We start from the raw sequence: 17,340 nt of genomic DNA, 5'->3' as shown, positions 1-17,340 counted from the left end.
GCAAGAGTTTAGCAGTAGTCCTGTTGTTGAAAAGTTCCTCGAGTATGTTGAAGATAGCAGGTTGAAAATCATCAACGAGCTAGTCTCAAAGCCCCATTCTGATTAGTTGCTATGACATCCTTTTGCTAACTATGTTATTCAATCTGCACTGGGTGTTACTTAGGTTAGCCTATAAACTTATTATGTGGACATCTTTAATGTGAGATATTTTCTTTCTTTACATGCTGTTCCAATAAATATTTCTGTTTCCTCTCTGCATTTTCCAAAAAAGTCTTGGACCAGGCTGAATGTTATCATTTCTTAGGTTCAGCTCCAACATTATATGTTGGACTTTTGGTAATTTGTTAGTTGATTAGTTCTTTAAGCATATATCTTGTGATAGAACTTGAGGTAAGATAGCTTTCTGATGAGCGAGTGAGTCGTGATTTTCTGGATAATGTCCAAATAGCTATCTCTTTGAACCTCACTCTCCCTTCCAGCTGAAAGAAAAGCTTTTCCTTTCCAGTTCTAACAAAGATTTTACTTCTATAGAAAGATGTAAACTTGTGCCCAAGTTCTACTTATCCATACCAGTCTTGCGTTCCACTAGGTTAATGGTTTGTTGGTCGAAGCTGTGAGGCTTTAGTAGCGTACCAGTTCATACTACAAGAAGTTCTTCCCTCGTTGACTATTGAAAAAAGTATAGTTCTAAGTGAGTAAAATTTTGTGTTCACTTACTACTACCTTCTCTACTTAGTTAAAATTTCGGCAACAATCTCTGGCGTATCTATATCTGGAGTTCCTGACTTATCTTAGTCAAAAGTTCTTCAGAAGGCCACTCCCAGAATATCCATTAGAAAAATCTATGCATACAAGTTCATAAATTCTTAGTTTGATACATAATCCTCTCTATTTTCATCTTTAAGATTTTTTACATGCATTGCAGTGTGATTCTTTATAGAAGCATTCACAGTTCAAAATTTTTCACGAGTTAAAATAACATGCAAAGCTGAGGCAATAACATCAGTAGTACTTAACAACATGGAACTTGCTTTTATTACTTAACATCAGTATACTGTAATTTGTATATATATTCTAGTACAAAGATTTGAAACTTTCAGATTGAAATAAGTAATCTATATAAGCAACTCAATAATACAGAAAGGCTAGTCTTAATAATATTTTGCTGTGAAAGTTCTGATCAACAAACTTGTTACTTCACAACCACTTGGTGCCGAACATAATCTTTTCCATACAAGGGCACCTTACATCTCGAGGAATCTCACCTTCATGGAATCTGATAATTGGGTGGATCCATTGATAACATATGAGAGATGAACTGCATCGTTGGCCTTGATTTTGGATTTTCAAGCAAACATGAGCTTGCTAGCTTGATGATGAAAACCAAAAATTCTTCTACTTCATCTTCAGGATGTGGAAGGCGTTCATCTAGCAAATCGCTAAGCTGCACATCTCTTGTCGATGAATTTGCTAGAAGAGTAAGGTATTCCCCAAGATGCTTTCCTTTGATTACCTCCAATGCTAACACTCCAAAGCTGTAGACGTCACACATTTCCGTCACCTTCATTGTATAGGCAAGCTCTGAAACAATAAAGTTTCAAATAAGATAGAAACAATATAGAGTGTGTAGATATAGTTCATGAACTAAAGAAAGGATAATTAAGTTAGATCTTACCTGGTGCAACATAGCCATATGTGCCTGCAAGTGCAGTACAATTGGATGAGTCTGGCTTGAGAATCTTAGCTATGCCAAAATCTGAAACACGAGCTTCAAACTCGGAATCAAGCAAGACGTTGCTGCTTGATATGTCTCGATGAACAATCGGGGGTGAGCAATCGTGGTGCATGTATGATAAAGCATAAGCAACACCTTTGATGATATTCACCCTTTTAAGCCAATCCAATTTCTTGGACTCTACTTCATTGCTCAAAATACTAGACAAACTCCCCCTCTCCACGTACTCATAAACCAAGAACGAGTGCTGTGCATTCGAACAAAAGCCATAGAGTCTCACAATGTTCCGATGCTTAATCCCTGTCAATGCCCTTACCTCATTCATGAAGCTTTTGCGATGCTTAATCTCAAGTGAAGAATGAAGTCGCTTCACAGCTACACTCCCCAATGATGGAAGATTTACCTTGTAAACGCTTCCGAACCCTCCTTGCCCAATGCAAAATGTTGCATCAAACTCCTTTGTGGCTTTTAAGATATCCCAGTATAATGAACTTCCATGCAACGTGGATATCGAAAGAAGACCATCATCTTTCTCAATGGAATCCCATCTTTCAACGTCGCTGACTCTTCTTCTTTGGTCACTTAAAAGGAGAGCACCAGCAAAAGCACAGAGAAGCACTAGTGCTCCCAGAATAGGAAGTACAGTGATGAGGATGAGTTTACGCTCCTTTGCCATTGAGTGCTTCTTCACCATAGAAGATGACATTTCGCATGGCAGGAAACCTGTTACATTGCTGCAAAGACCTTTATTACTTTCCAATGAGGCATTCGTGAAAGCTTTGTTATTTGGTATTGGACCTTCCAACTGATTATATGACAAGACAACATCCTGCAAACCAGTCAAACTTTCAAATTCTTCAGGAATGCGGCCAGAAAGGCTGTTGTGGGAAAGATTCAAGTTTGCCAAGTCCAGCAAACTGGCCAACTGAGCAGGTATTTCTCCATCAAGAAGATTATGGCTCAAATCAAGTACAATAAGATGAGTTATCCTCCCTATCTCCTTTGGAATTTTCTGGCCAAACTTGTTATAACTCAGGTTCAAGTGAAACAGGTGCTGGTAATCTCCTATAAACATTGGGATCGACCCATTCAATCTATTGTCTGACAGATCAAGGGATAATAACTTTGTCAGAGACCCAAGTTCCATAGGAATATTGCCAGAAATTTGGTTGTTTTGAACAAATAATGTACCTAAAGAGGTCAATTTTCCGAATTCCCTCGGAATTGGTCCAACCAAATGATTGGACGAAAGATCAAGTCGTTCAAGCCTGTTGAGGTCTCCAATCTCTGGTGGTATGCTACCATTAATGTTATTTCTGGCCACCTGCAGATTAGTCAAATGCTTACATTTCCCCCAGTCGCTGCTGAGTTCACCATGAAAATCATTGTCACTCAAATCAATGAACTGAATCTCTGGATAGATACCAAAAGCTTCAGATAAATTCCCAGTAAAACTGTTGTTATCAAAGCGAGCCCTTTTGAGACTCGAGCACTTGCTCAAGCTTCTTGGTATTGGCCCTGTGAGCTTGTTACTATTCACCGTGAAGTTCTCAAGTTTCCCACCTTGGCAAAGATGCTCAGGCAAATGGCCTGAAAACTGATTTTCATCTATTTCCAGCACAACCAAGTTTTCCAAATATGCAAGTTCTTTTGGAATAGAACCTGAAAGTTTGTTGGAACGGAGAAACAAAGTATACAAGTTTCTCAAATTGCCAAAAGAAGCAGGAATTGGACCAGTAAGTTGATTAGTGGACAATTGCAGATTATTCAGGCTTTTCAGATTCCCCAACTCACTAGGAATGGGACCAGAAAGTTGGTTGGAATAAAGGTGCAAGAGTTTGAGCTCAGTTAAGTCGCCTATTATTTTTGGAATTGGACCAAAGAGATTGTTTGTGTGGAAGCTTAGCTTCTCAAGTGACTTCATCTTCCTTATTTCATCAGGAATGGAACCAGATAATTTATTGGAGAAAGCATAGAACAATTTTGCTTTGATTAAGTTACCTATTTCTGGAGGAATATGACCTGTTAATTGGTTTCTATCAATATAAGCTTCATCAAGATTAACTAGTTTCCCTATTTCTGAAGGAATGGATCCAGAAAGCTTATTATTATAAAGAAACAAAAGAGTCAAATTGTTCAAATTCCCCAATGAAGCAGGAATTGAACCACTAAGAAAGTTAGAACTCAAAGACAGCTCAGTAAGAGACCTTAGGCGACCTATTTCCTCCGGAATGGAACCATTTAATTGGTTTTCAAATATGTGGAGGACCTCAAGCTTTGTTAGTGAGCTGATTTGTGGTGGGATTGTGCCCGAAATCTGATTGACGGACAAGTCAAGATAGACAAGATTAGCGAGCTTTCCAATTTCAGGTGGGATGGTGCCAGAGAGTTGGTTCATACTAAGATCAACATATTCAAGAAAAGGGAGAGATGAAAATGGAAAACCATAGAGTGTTCCATTAACGTAAGCATTTGTAATATTCAACCTGTTTACCTGACCATTAACGCATATTACTCCATACCAGTCCCTGCATGCATCAGAACTTAGTGTCCATGAAGCCTGTAAGGAATTATTCTGGTTTTGGAAAGTTGCCTTCCATTTGAGGAGAGCAGTTGCTTCCTCAGTGGAAGCAAAAGTAACTACGAAAAGATATATGAGGGGAAGGAAATAAAATATTGTGGGAACCATCATCATGGCTAAAAGATCGATTATTTTTTTTGGTTTGTGATGAAGTTGTGCAGGTATAGTTGTATAAATATTGTAATGAATCACCATTACACCTTGTTTGGGTGGTTGGTACCTGTTGTATTGCGTTGTATTGTTAGTTTGAATATCATGTTTGTTTTGATTGTTATTTAAATTTATTGTATCGTATCGTTTAAATTCATTGTTAGGTAACGACGAAAAGTCGCATTTTATGTAACGACTGATTTGGTGTGATCGCGTGGTTACCTTAATATTTTCTTCTGATTTTGTCTTTACTTATTAGTTAATAATCCTATTTTATTCTTTACACTACCTTTTTATAGCAGCTCTACCTTCTTCCTATTTTTCTTATAGGTTTTATTATTCAAAATATTGATATGTGATATTATATTATGCCTAATATGATATATTATGAAACAACACATAATAACCATTCAAACAAAGTATTATAAGTGTTGGTGAGAATATAATTTATTTCTCACCTCGTGAATTACGTTTAGAACGACTTCAAGTCAATGGTCTCACTATCCATGGAATTAAATAGCAAAGGAAAAAAATGTTTGGTGGAAACATTTCAATTGGCCAAACTTTAAAGTTGTGGAAATAATAGGAGATTTTCTATCATCATTTGAAAAATTTGCATGTCTTTGGCATTGACGATGTCATGAGTTATTGGGCCATAACGGGTGGAATTATTGCAAGTTCCGTTCACATACACTTACTTGGCCCCAAAATTCTCTAGCATTTTCAAAAACATTTAGAATTGGTATAATACATAAATATGTCATTTAGCTTGGCTTCAACCTGCATTTATGTCCTTTAATTTTGAGAATGCACAAGTAGACACTTAAACTTATATAAAATTGAACAAGTAGACACCCGCGTTCTACGTGGACATAATACACATAGGACACCACGTATGATGTCGTGTAGGATGTGAATTGCCACGTAGGATTCCAAGTAGGATGCATGTGTCTCTTGTTCAACTCTATACAACTTTAAATGTCTACTTATGCACTCCCAAAATTGGAAGTCATAGATACCGTTACAGAATATTATAGGATATTGTAAATATATTCTTTTGCCTTATATAGCTAGCTAAATCATAGAAAAGAAGTGTAGGATATTTACTTACCTTTGATAAAACCTCTAGTGACTGTACATATACATGTACTTCTGAACATAGTGAAATACAAGTTCTTCTATTCCCATATTTCAAATAACATGGTATCAGAGTCAGACCCTTGGCTTCGCTGGAGTTAGGATTACTTCTCCGATGTTTCTCTGCCTTTTTTGGCCTATATTCTCTGTGGTGCTCTTGATTAGATCTAGTGATGTCATTCTTTTTTTGCTTCAGTTCTCTGGTTGTTTCTCTGATTTGATATGTAAGTGGTTATTTCTTTTGGAGGATCTATTATTTTGTGTTAGACTATAATTTTGATTTGGGTGAGTGAAACTTTAATTGAGGGATCAGATTAGTCCTCTGTTTTATTTGAGAAGATTTGCCCTGTATTTGTTATGAACATGTTCGAGCGAAGTATTGAAATTAATTCTTTGATTGTCAACTTGTGTTTCTTATTTGTTGGCTGATATTTGGTGGCTAGGCTCCACTTTGTGAAGTTCAGTTATTCTATTCTGATAGTGAAAGTTCTTGATTCAAAGAAAAAAAAATATAATCTCAGTCCAAGTTTCAAGCTCTAAGATTGCCTTGGCATTTTTGGTTAATTTTGTGATAGTTCTGTGATCTCTTTAAGTGGTTTACTAGATTGTTTAGTTGTGTCCAACAGAGACCATTTGGTTTGGATAATTTTTAGTTTTGGAGGATTCTCTATCAATTTATTTTGACACAGTGAATATATTAGTTGGGAAAAGGATTGCTTCAGTCCATTATCTGATAAAATGATTTTGGTTTTGGCTAAAGAGTTCGCTAAATTCTCTCAATATCATAAATCATTGAAGAAATCTGTAACACCCCAGAATTGTTTTCCGCAAAGACTCGAACATTTCTTCACGTGTGAGTAGACTTGAACTGAAAGACTTGTAATCTTATATGTGAGTTAGGATTAATTCCTAAGTATTTGAAGTGTGTTAGATGTGTTTAGGGGTCATAAGGGATCTCTAACACCAAACCGAGTCCAAAGAATTCCAATCGATTAAGTTTTCGGATGAGTTAGTATAAGGGCCAACTTCAAACGAGCATATCTCCTAGAATATATTAAACTGGGTGGCCCACGACCTACCAAATTAAAGTTCTTTGAGTCTTCTTTCCAATGTCACCAAGATTGTAATTTTTAGAGTTCGGAGTCAAAAATTATAATCATTTTACTACAGACTAGTACTGTAGGAATTTCAGGCCTGGGCGACCACTACAGGAATTTCAGGCCCGGCGCTCCAATAGCGCGATGCGCCACTATAGCGCCAGAAAATAGCATTAGTAGTTTGGTCCTTGGCGCGATGCGCCACTATTAGGTTTGTAGGGTTTTAAGCCCATTTTGGCCTAGCGCTGTAGTGGCGCGGCGCGCCACTATAGCGCCAGCAGAATTTTTGCCCAGTTTTCCAAATTTTTTAGGAAGGGCAAATTGGACTTTTTCCCTAATTATATATACTCTAGACTTGAACGATATAGACCATATTTTCAGTCTTGTGCCTCTCTCTAAAAAGCCTTAAATCTCCATTCTCTTCTCTCCCAAACATCTCCAACAAGATTTGCCCTCAAAAGCTTAAGGATTCAAGATCTTCAAGTCAAGTCTTGGTTTCCGGTGAGATGATCTTCAAGCAAGGTATGTAAGGCTAACCTAAAATATGGATTGGGTTTTTCTATATGCCCATAGATGTGTTTGATGAAAATTGTGAAAGGTTTGAACCTTCTATGAATGTTTCTTGAATTTTTTGTATATAAATCCCTATATTAATAATGTTCTTGAGTTGAGTTTGTTGAGATTATGGATTCATGTATTCATTCACATGAAACCAAAATAAGATTTTCTTTTTGGTCATAATTTGTCTTGAGGTTGAGATTGATGGTTTTTATGTATAATAAAAATGATATTATTTTTCATAGTGAAATGAGGTATTCTTTTACATGAGTTTAATGAAATTGATTTTGAGTTATATGAGAATTTTGGGATAGTTATGAATGTGAAGGGCATAAAAAGAAATGAAACCTTGGTAGATCTAGAATGTCATTTTGTTTCTATAAATGGAGTATAGAATTAAATAAGAATTTTGGAGCAAGATGTTTGATAATGATGTGAATGATGATGTTTGATGATGATGTGAATGATGATATTGATAATGATGTGAATATTGATGTTGATAATGATGTGAATGATGATGTTTGATGATGGTGTGAATAATGATGTGAATGGTGGTTATTTAATATATGTAGAATGATTGATGAAGAGGTTATGTTGATGAGGATGTTGTGTGATGAAGTGGATTGGAGTCTAATGTGATTATGTGATATGTGATTTGCATAATTTGATTTGATTGGAGTCTTATGAACATTTTGAAAATAAATGATCTTTTGAGAAGGAGTTTTAAATAGATGATTTGTGAACATTTTGCATAAACTATTTATACACTATTTTTTAGTTTAAAGAATGATTATTTTCATCTATGATTTAAAAAGAGTCTAAGCATGAGTTGAGTTTGAGAAGTTGTTTTTGAACATGAGTATTTTGAGAAAGGGGTTGAGTATTTTTTCATAAAAATGTCTATTTTGAGTTTGAGTTGAGGAGTTGAAATTATGTTTTAAAGGCATCTAATATTTTCTGCATTCATTGAGTTGAGATGATATCAAATTCAGGAAGAAGAGTTTGATGATTTAAATGAGTTGATTGTGAAAGAAGGTCCAATGAGATCAGATTGATTGAGTTTTGAAAAGAATCCAATGAGACTAAATGAGTTGATTTGAAACTAAGTCCTAAGAGACTAAATGAGTATTTTGAATATTTTACTCACTTGATAGATATGTGCATATTGAGTTTTGAGAGAAGTATCGAGCATCGAATTGGGTAAGAGTATAGTCTATACTCGAATCTCATAAACTACGTGCCAACGTAGGAAGGGATTGGACCGTTAAAGTCGGATGTTTCCTATGAGATCGAACCGTTAAAGTCGGATGTTTCCCATTTTATTGTCCTGAAATAATAGGACTTGACTGATCGATGGAATTCATGATTGGTTGATTCGTTCATGTCCTGGAAAGGTATGGACGAACGTGACAACGACGTGGCTCGTTGTGCATCACCTATTTATAGGTGGTGGGATTGTTGTCGGTTAGAGAAACTCCCAATTGAATGGATTGTGCTTATATGATTGGTTTGATTGTGATTGTAGATGATTGAGTTGAATTGTAAAACATTGCATAAATTTTAATTTGCATATCTATTGAATTGAGTTGATTACTTATGATTGGATTGGATTGGATTGGGTATGTGATTGGATTGGGTTGGATATGTGATTGGATTTGATTAGATGATATGTGATTGAATTAGAGTTGATGGTATGTGATTGGATTGGATTGGATACACGATTGGATTGGATCGGATTGTATATGATCGGATTGAACCCATTGTATATGATTGGATTGGATCAGATTGTACATGATTGAAATGGATTGTATGGTATATGATTGGTCTTTGTCTAAAAATGTATTCTTACTTTAGACTTATGACACTTTGATTGAGTCTCTCTTATCTTTCTGATTTGAGATATTTGAACCAATGTTATTCTTCCTTGAGGTATGTTTCATTCTGTCATATTACATACTCGTACATTTCATGTACTGACGTCCATTTGGACCTGCATCATTTCATGATGCAGAGACAGGTTTAAGAGATCGCTAATAGGAGCACTATTGAGGATCTATACACACTCCGCGTATTGGTGAGTCCTTCCCTACATTCGGAGGACACCGCTTATGTTATTCTTGCGTCGAGTTAGCCCTTTTCATTTTGATTTGAGGTAGCCATGAATATGTCATTGGCACCAATTAGATATTAGTGATAGAGGCTTCATAGACTAGATAGTGATGGGTCGATTAAGTATTTTCTTCCCTTGAATTATTCTTGTCAAACTATTTTCAATGACAAAGATTGGAGTATGATTTGTTGGCACATGGCCTTTCTTTCTTGAGTTAGATCGTTGATCTGGATTGCCCACTAAATTATTTCCTTATTTTAAACTTTCCGCTGATTGATTGATATTGAATGGATGTATGATTGGACCAAGTGGTTCGCTTGGGGACCAGCAATGGTATTCGAGTGGCGGCCACGTCTAGGGTACCCTCCCGGGGTGTGACAAAACCCACTTCATTTAATGTCTTTACTGAGTCAAATAAAACATATCTAATCACCTCATCAAATAAATGGGTGATTGATTCAGGGGCCACAAATCATATAATATGTAATCCAAATATTTTTTTTAGTTTTAGACTACACAAAGCACCCTCTCTTGTTACTATAGCTGATGGATCAACATGTAACAGTGTTGGATTTGGGACTATTAAACCAACCTCGTCTTTTACTCTTTCATCGGTATTAAGTCTACCAAAGTTGGTCTAATTTGATTTCTGTTAGCAAAGTTACCAGAGACTTTAATTGTTATATTTTATTTTTTCCCGATCATTATTTGTTTCGTGATCTTAAGAAGAATCAAGTTACTAGTAAAGAACATATATCTGATGATCTCTACATTCTTGATGAATGGGAGCTTCGATTTGTTGCCTGCTCTAGTGTTTTCTCTCCATTTGAAGCACATTGTCGATTGGGACATCCTTCTCTACCTCTATTAAAAAAGCTCTATCCTCAATTCTAGAATATTTCTTTATTAGAATGTGAGTCATGTCGCTTTGCAAAACCTCACCGCAACTCATTAAGTCCAAGGGTTAATAAGCGAGCTGAGTCAGCTTTTGGGTTAGTTCATTCTGATGTTTGGGGACCATGTCCAGTCGTCTCCAAAACTGGGCACAAGTATTTTGTCATGTTCGTGGATGACTTCTCTCGAATGACTTGAATTTATTTTATGAAGAGCCGCTCTGAAGTGTTTACTCACTTTAATACCTTTTGTGCTGAAATCAAGACTCAATTCAATGCTTTTGTGCGTATTCTAAGGAGTGATAATGCTAAAGAATACATGTCAGAACTATTTTGGTCCTATATGAGACAACACGATATTATCCATCAGTCTTCATGTGTTGGTACACCCTCTCAAAATGGAATTACTGAGAGGATAAATAGACACTTACTTGAAATAGCCCAAGCCCTCTTATTCCAAATGAAGGTGCCTAAACAGTTTTGGGCCGATGCAATTTCAACGGCTTGTTTTCTGATTAATCGCATGTCATTTACTGTGCTTAATAGTGATATGCCTTATAGTGTTCTTTCTCCAAACAAGTCATTAATTTCGGTGGAACCAAAGGTATTTGGAAGCACATATTATGTTCAAGATATTCGACCATCTATTACCAAGTTGGATCCCAAGACATTAAAGTGTGTGTTTTCGGGATATTCTCTCCTTCAGGAGGGGTATCAGAACTTGGTAAATATATATATGTTCCAGCTTGAAGGGGAGTGTAGCAAAATATTATAAAATATTGTAAATATATTCTCTAGCCTTATATTGCCAGCTAAATCATAAAAAAGATGGATAGAATATTTACTTACCTTTTGATATAACCTCTAGTGATTGTGTGTATATATGTACTTATGAACACAGTGAAATACATGATCTTTTATTCGCATATTTCAAATAACAGATGACAAATAAGACCACGTTAAGTCCCACAGCCCATAGCTAGTCAGGAAATAAGGAAAGAGCATTTTTTATTTTACTTTCATCAATTTCAAGACGTTTTACTAAATAAATGTCAACAATTGAATTTCATGTAGAACGACTTCAAGCCAATGGTCCCACTATCCCTGGAATTAAATAGCAAAGAGAAAAAAATTGGTGGAAACATTTCAATTGGCCAATCTTTAAAGTTGTGGAAATAGATTTTCTATCATCATTTGGAAATTTGCAAGTCTTTGGCATTGACGAATATGTGTGTCATGAGTTTTTGGGCCATAACGGGTGGAATTATTGCAAGTTCCGTTCACGTACATTTACTTGGCCCCAGCATTCTCTGCTGGAAAAGAAGGGCATTTTTTAAAAAAAAATAGAGTTGACAAAATACATAAATATGTCATTTAATTTGATTTTAATTTGTATAAATATATTATTTAACTTGATTTCAACTTACATTTATTTTCTTTAACTTTGATAATGCTTAAGCAGTCACTTAGATTGAATTTTTTGCTAAAATCATCCATAAACTATGACATAAACATAAGCTACGTCCTTTTGTTATCTTAATAAACAAAAAACATCCACATACTATTTCAAAAGTTGCAAGATCCTCCTTCTAGATAACAGAGTAGCTTCTGCCCACTGAGTCCTCTCCCTTCACAAGACTGGAATTGATAAAAAAGATGGTGCGTCTCGGGGCGGAATTGGTCTTGCTAGCTTTTTCCTATAGGCGAGACGCACTGTTTTGAGGACTTTTACCCAAAAAGAGGAGATTCAGTAGGTGGGCGAGTGTACTAGCAATGGTTACGGCTGTTTCTTTAGCCTATGGTGATTCTATTCAATTGACATTATCTGCCCTGAAAAAGCTAACTTTTAGAGTTCCATCATGGTCAGCCCGACACTCACATAAGAAATACCACCCTTAGCAGATCTATTGTCTCCTCCGGACACCAAAAGAAAAGGCATCAACCAAAAAAAAATGTGTCAGGTCCGTGACTTTTCCCACCCCAGTTCCGATTGTCTTCCACCTCCAGGATCCAACAAGTAGGAGGCTTCAAAAACTTAGCTTTTTAGTTCTAAAATAGCCTAAACCTTTTTAACGAAATTTTTAATCATATGCTGTCATTTGCAAATTTTCTCTTCTTGTTTTTATAGTGCTTTAATTGTTTAACGTATTTGATTTATGTTTTTGTCATTTTTTTGTTACTCTGAGAAAAATTATTGTTTCCTAAGAACAATTAGAAGTAATCAAGTTTTCTAAGTCAGTGTTAATATGTCCATTACATGTTTGATGAAATGTCAGAAAGATTTACAAATTTTCTTATTTTCTTTTCTGATTGTGGGTTTGGATAGTTCCAATGTTGCACTCATTTAACAATACATAAAAGAAGTATCTGGATGCTAGATAGATTAAAATAAAATTAAAGTAGGATTAATCTAGAGGGGCACCATTCTCATCTGCATTGATATCATAATATTTTAATTATTATAGGAATCTAAATTTTGAATTCGCATAATTTTGTGTATGAAGTTGAGAGAAAGTCGAAGTATTGATTTTTTTATACTTTCTGGGAGTGATGCCGTAAACCTAGGACTAATAACACTTATCATTCTTTGATGTTAGGGTGAATTTGGTATTCTCTGATGTTCAGATCAAAAGAAATTGCAAGCTTTTGAAGCCTTCTTTAGGGGTAAAGCCACGTGCTTAGAATTTTTGTTTTTGTGCCGTGAGATTTTTGATGGAGATGGATGGAAGGAGGAATCTCGCAATTTTTTAAATAGTACAGGGATGGTTTTTGTTCAGTGAGATAATACAAGGATGTACCTTATGTATAGGCCATAGTTTAGGGATAATTTTAGCCCAAAGTTGAACAATTAGGCACACGCTTTCTATGTGACATAATACATATAGAACACCACGTATGATGTCGTGAAGGACGTGAATTGCCACATAGGATTTCAAGTAGGATGCGTGTGTCTACTTGTTTAAGTGTCTACTTATGCACACCCAAAATTAAAAGACATAGATACCGAATAAGACCACGTTAAGTCCCACAGCCCATAGCTAGTCAGAAAATAAGGAAAGAATTTTTTTTATTTTATTTCATCAATTTCAAGAAGTTTTACTAAATAAATGTCAACAATTGAATTAATTCATAAATTTTAGACTCTTGTATTAAACTTTCACGAACGAACCTTATATTGTTCCAGTCAGAAACCTGATCCCATCTTAACTTGGAATTTTAGGGAAGGGTGATGGATTTAGAATGAGAACATCAAGATCATCAAAACTCGAGATCCAGCACCAACTTGTTATTAGTTCTGTATTCATTTCTCCCTTAAATTGGTCCATCCTTAATTGTTTGTGCTTCTGTTTCCTATCCTGCATAGTTAGTATTTGGTCATAAGTTTTTCTTAGTTATGGTAAAAATATAACTTTCCTGGATGGGATTGACAATGTAGGAATGCATGTACATGTTGGTAAAGTGTGTGACTGTGTGTGCTTGACAAAGTCTGTAAAGCAATAAAGACTAGATTCACAAAGAACTTGATGGCTGGTACATGCCCGCAAAACCGAGCTAAGGGGTTCAAGCGCTTTTCACCATGTCACTACTTCCGAGGCTTTGAGGGATCGGAGCTTGAAATGAAGGCTTGAAGCTCAAAAACATGCTAAAATTGAAGTACAAGACTCCACATGGATGAATACTTGGAGCTCACTGTTTGGAGGTGCGGAAATGGATGCGATTGCAAGTGGGAGATGCGACAGCCACACATAGTCCATTTAAGGTTGTTTTTGCAATTTTCAGAATGACACACCATTTGGGCATTTATGTAATAGCTAGCTATATAGACTATAAATAGGTGCGAATAACTCATTTAGACTTAGATTTTGAGATTATTTTGGATATTGAGTGATGCTCGAGAGTAGGGGCTATGACCTTGCATTGTTATACCATGTTGATGGGATTGCTTGCCGGAGGATTTCATTGCCTCTTGAGGGTTATCTTAGATAATAGATTGCTTGAGGAGTCCATCCTCTTGAGGGTTATCCTATAGATTTGGTGCTTGTTTGTGGATTTTTAATTGAAGATTTTAGCTTTGTACATTTATAATTGTCAATTAGTTCTTTACTTGTGTCTATCTTCTATTTTTTTCTTCTTATTCTTAGAATTAGGGTTTACTTCCTCTATCGATATTGCATCAATAACTGCTAGTTCTATAACAACAAGGTAAATGAAGTAGCACCAGTTTATCCAGAATTCTGCCTCTATTGTGCTTTTCTTCTCTATCATATGTTGTTTGGCATGGTCAATTGCTTCGACACACTGCAATTTTTCGATTAAAGTTTGGACCTCTTTACTTCCAATATCTACTTTAACTCCTAAATGACACGTAATGTACAATATCTGAGGAAGAACATATGGGGCTTTGTTGTTATTTGACAATATTCTTGTGAAGAATCTTGCTTATATTCCATAGTTGTGCACAAACAATTTTCCGTTCCATAGCGTAAAATCAAGAACTTCTGGTTTGGTCTTTTACTTGCTATAATAGAAACTTTCCTAATGATACGCCTAAATTACACCTCTACAAAGAGATATAAAGCGGTCATTGTGAAATATAGAACCCAACTAGGTTGGGGTCGAATCCCATAGGAAATAAAACGACGACTAAGCCGTATGCGGTTATTTTACTATTAGTTACTTACTTCCGACACAAAGTGGAAATATGGGGGGGAGGTGTTTAGAATTTAGTTCTGAAAAGTTAATAGTAACCACAAGCGATTACAGTAACTGGAAAATGGTATTTATGAGGAAAACTACCCAGGTTTGTGTTCACCAAGACACATTGACTGCTCTCGTAGGTCAATACAAAATGGCTATACACCTTGCAGTTTGCATCAGTTTATCACACATTTATCATACTTAAATATTTTCAACCATTTTAAGCATATGACATTTTTATTCTTTCGAACTAAAAGTGTTTCAAGCCAATCATTGATAATCACACAAAGTAGTTAATCTTGTTACAGCATTAAATATTAAACGAATTTACAATTCGAATTATTGTTGTTGACTCTTTTCTCTAGGTTTCACCCTTTTAGTCAAACAAATCAAACCTAGGGCAGGATCTAATGTTTGCAACCATTAGAAATCAGTTAATATGAAAGAATCAACAAGATGGGCAATGCACTACTTAGGTCATTCCGTACAAAACCCTAGATTTAGGTCAAATCGTCATGGATTCCACAACCCTAGGTTGTGGTATTTAGCCACTCATGATTATGAAAACAAGAGATATTATTGCATTCATCTAAAGGAAAAAAAACTTACAAAAGATGAAATAATCAACACTTTGATCTCGTAATTCACAGTTTTCGTTCAATAAACCACACTCCAAGCAATATTGCATTCCGTGTGTTCTCCAAAGGCAAGATAATGAAATAAAACCTAAAAGTTGGTATTTATAGTCTAAGAAAATATAAATTCAAAAGTCAAAACGTGGCTCTCCGACATCCGCCTGACGGTGGATATGACGGCCCGTCACATACTCGCCTGTCTGTCACTTGCACCGTCAGTGCTAACCAGTGCTGATAAGTGGGAATGCTTGTTCTGACAACGGAGATGACGGGGCATCAGAGGTGTGACGGTCCGTTAGATATTTTGTCAGTACTCTTCCTCTTGGCTTCACTTATGTTTAAGTCCGGCGGCGGAATTGACGGCCCATCAGTGATGCGACGGCTCGTCAGAGCTGCCGTCATATTTATCAAATTCTGCCCCTCTTCTGGTTTAGCTTGAAGATAGGGTTGACGTCCCATCGTGAGTGTGACGGTCCGTCATACCTACTGCCAGGTCTCCATTTTTGCAACTCTTTGCTTTGTCTGCCTTCTTATCCATTTCCTCAGATTTCCTACCTTGATTCAATAGAAAACTATTAAAATACCCTATAGTTGCTTAAGAACTAGCATTTATTCCTTGTTAAATGCATTAGATGTGCCGTTGAAATGCCGGCACATCACCTAACATAATTTGAAGGCAAAATAATGGCTTGACAAAGAAATCAATCTTGGTATACATTTAAGACAACCACACTTAGCATGCAGATAAATTGTTTGCTGCTGCTGTCCCTTGATGTGCCTGCTTGTTGAAATTTCTGGAAATGTCAAGTATTTGTGTGCTTTCAAGTAGTCCTATTGTTTAATATCAACTAAGTCTTGTTCTAGACTCATGTTATATATTCCAAGTCACCGCAATTGAGGCTCTCGATGTCCTCTTACAAAAATTACCTTGTTATCAAATACCAGGATGGTCATTTTTTTGTTTCTGCTTCCACATGCTAAAACTATGTTCGTCTTTTTAACTCATACTACAAGAATTGTTTTGTCCACTTCACCATAGAGCAAAAGATCCTCTCTGCTCTGCAATGTTGCTCCCTCAATTTGAAGGGTGCTATGTACCTCTCAAAGCAAGAGTTTAGCAGTAGTCCTGTTGTTGAAAAGTTCCTCGAGTATGTTGAAGAAAGCAGGTTGAAAATCATCAACGAGCTAGTCTCAAAGCCCCATTCTGATTAGTTGCTGTGACATCCTTTTGCTAACTATGTTATTCAATCTGCACTGGGTGTTACTTAGGTTAGCCTATAAACTTATTATGTGGACATCTTTAATGTGAAATATTTTCATTCTTTACAGGCTGTTCCAATAAATATTTCTGTTTCCTCTCTGCATTTTCCAAACAAGTCTTGGACCAGGCTGAATGTTATCATTTCTTAGGTTCAGCTCCAACATTATGTGTTGGACTTTTGGTAATTTGTTAGTTGATTAATTCTTTAAGCATATATCTTGTGATAGAACTTGAGGTAAGATAGCTTTCTGATGAGCGAGTGAGTCGTGATTTTCTGGATGAAGTCCAAATAGCTATCTCTTTGAACCTCACTCTCCCTTCCAGCTGAAAGAAAAGCTTTTCCTTTCCAGTTCTAACAAAGATTTTACTTCTATAGAAAGATGTAAACTTGTGCCCAAGTTCTACTTATCCATACCAGTCTTGCGTTCCACTAGGTTAATGGTTTGTTGGTCGAAATGTGAGGCTTTAGTAGCGTACCAGTTCAT

General features: G+C 36.1%; 1 protein-coding gene and 1 long non-coding RNA gene across 2 annotated transcripts; one reads left to right on the top strand and one right to left on the bottom strand.

Annotated features, from left to right (window-relative positions):
* Nucleotides 1-1,011: 1,011 nt before the first annotated feature.
* LOC129902467 (MDIS1-interacting receptor like kinase 2-like) lies at nt 1,012-4,448 on the bottom strand. Its single transcript, XM_055977709.1, has 2 exons — nt 1,676-4,448; nt 1,012-1,581 (listed from the first exon to the last, which is right to left on the bottom strand). Exons 1-2 carry the CDS (start codon nt 4,428-4,430, stop codon nt 1,268-1,270), a joined length of 3,069 nt encoding a protein of 1,022 aa, XP_055833684.1. The 5' UTR covers nt 4,431-4,448; the 3' UTR covers nt 1,012-1,267.
* Nucleotides 4,449-11,749: 7,301 nt separating this feature from the next.
* On the top strand, nt 11,750-14,338 carry LOC129902468 (uncharacterized). The gene is made up of 2 exons (XR_008770103.1): nt 11,750-12,278; nt 13,698-14,338. It is a non-coding gene; the product is annotated as an uncharacterized LOC129902468 (long non-coding RNA).
* Nucleotides 14,339-17,340: the final 3,002 nt, after the last annotated feature.

This window comes from Solanum dulcamara, chromosome 9, assembly GCF_947179165.1.
Source record: "Solanum dulcamara chromosome 9, daSolDulc1.2, whole genome shotgun sequence".
Lineage (NCBI taxonomy): Eukaryota > Viridiplantae > Streptophyta > Magnoliopsida > Solanales > Solanaceae > Solanum > Solanum dulcamara.
Note: the sequence above shows the minus strand (reverse complement) of the source record. Positions and strands in the feature narration are given on the sequence as shown.

Excerpts from the sequence above, each read along its gene's own strand:
- LOC129902467 (XM_055977709.1), bottom strand. The coding sequence starts at position 4,430 with ATGATGATGGTTCCCACAATATTTTATTTCCTTCCCCTCATATATCTT. Across the intron at positions 1,582-1,675 it reads ATATGGCTATGTTGCACCAG|AGCTTGCCTATACAATGAAG; the intron begins GTAAGATCTAAC and ends TTATTGTTTCAG.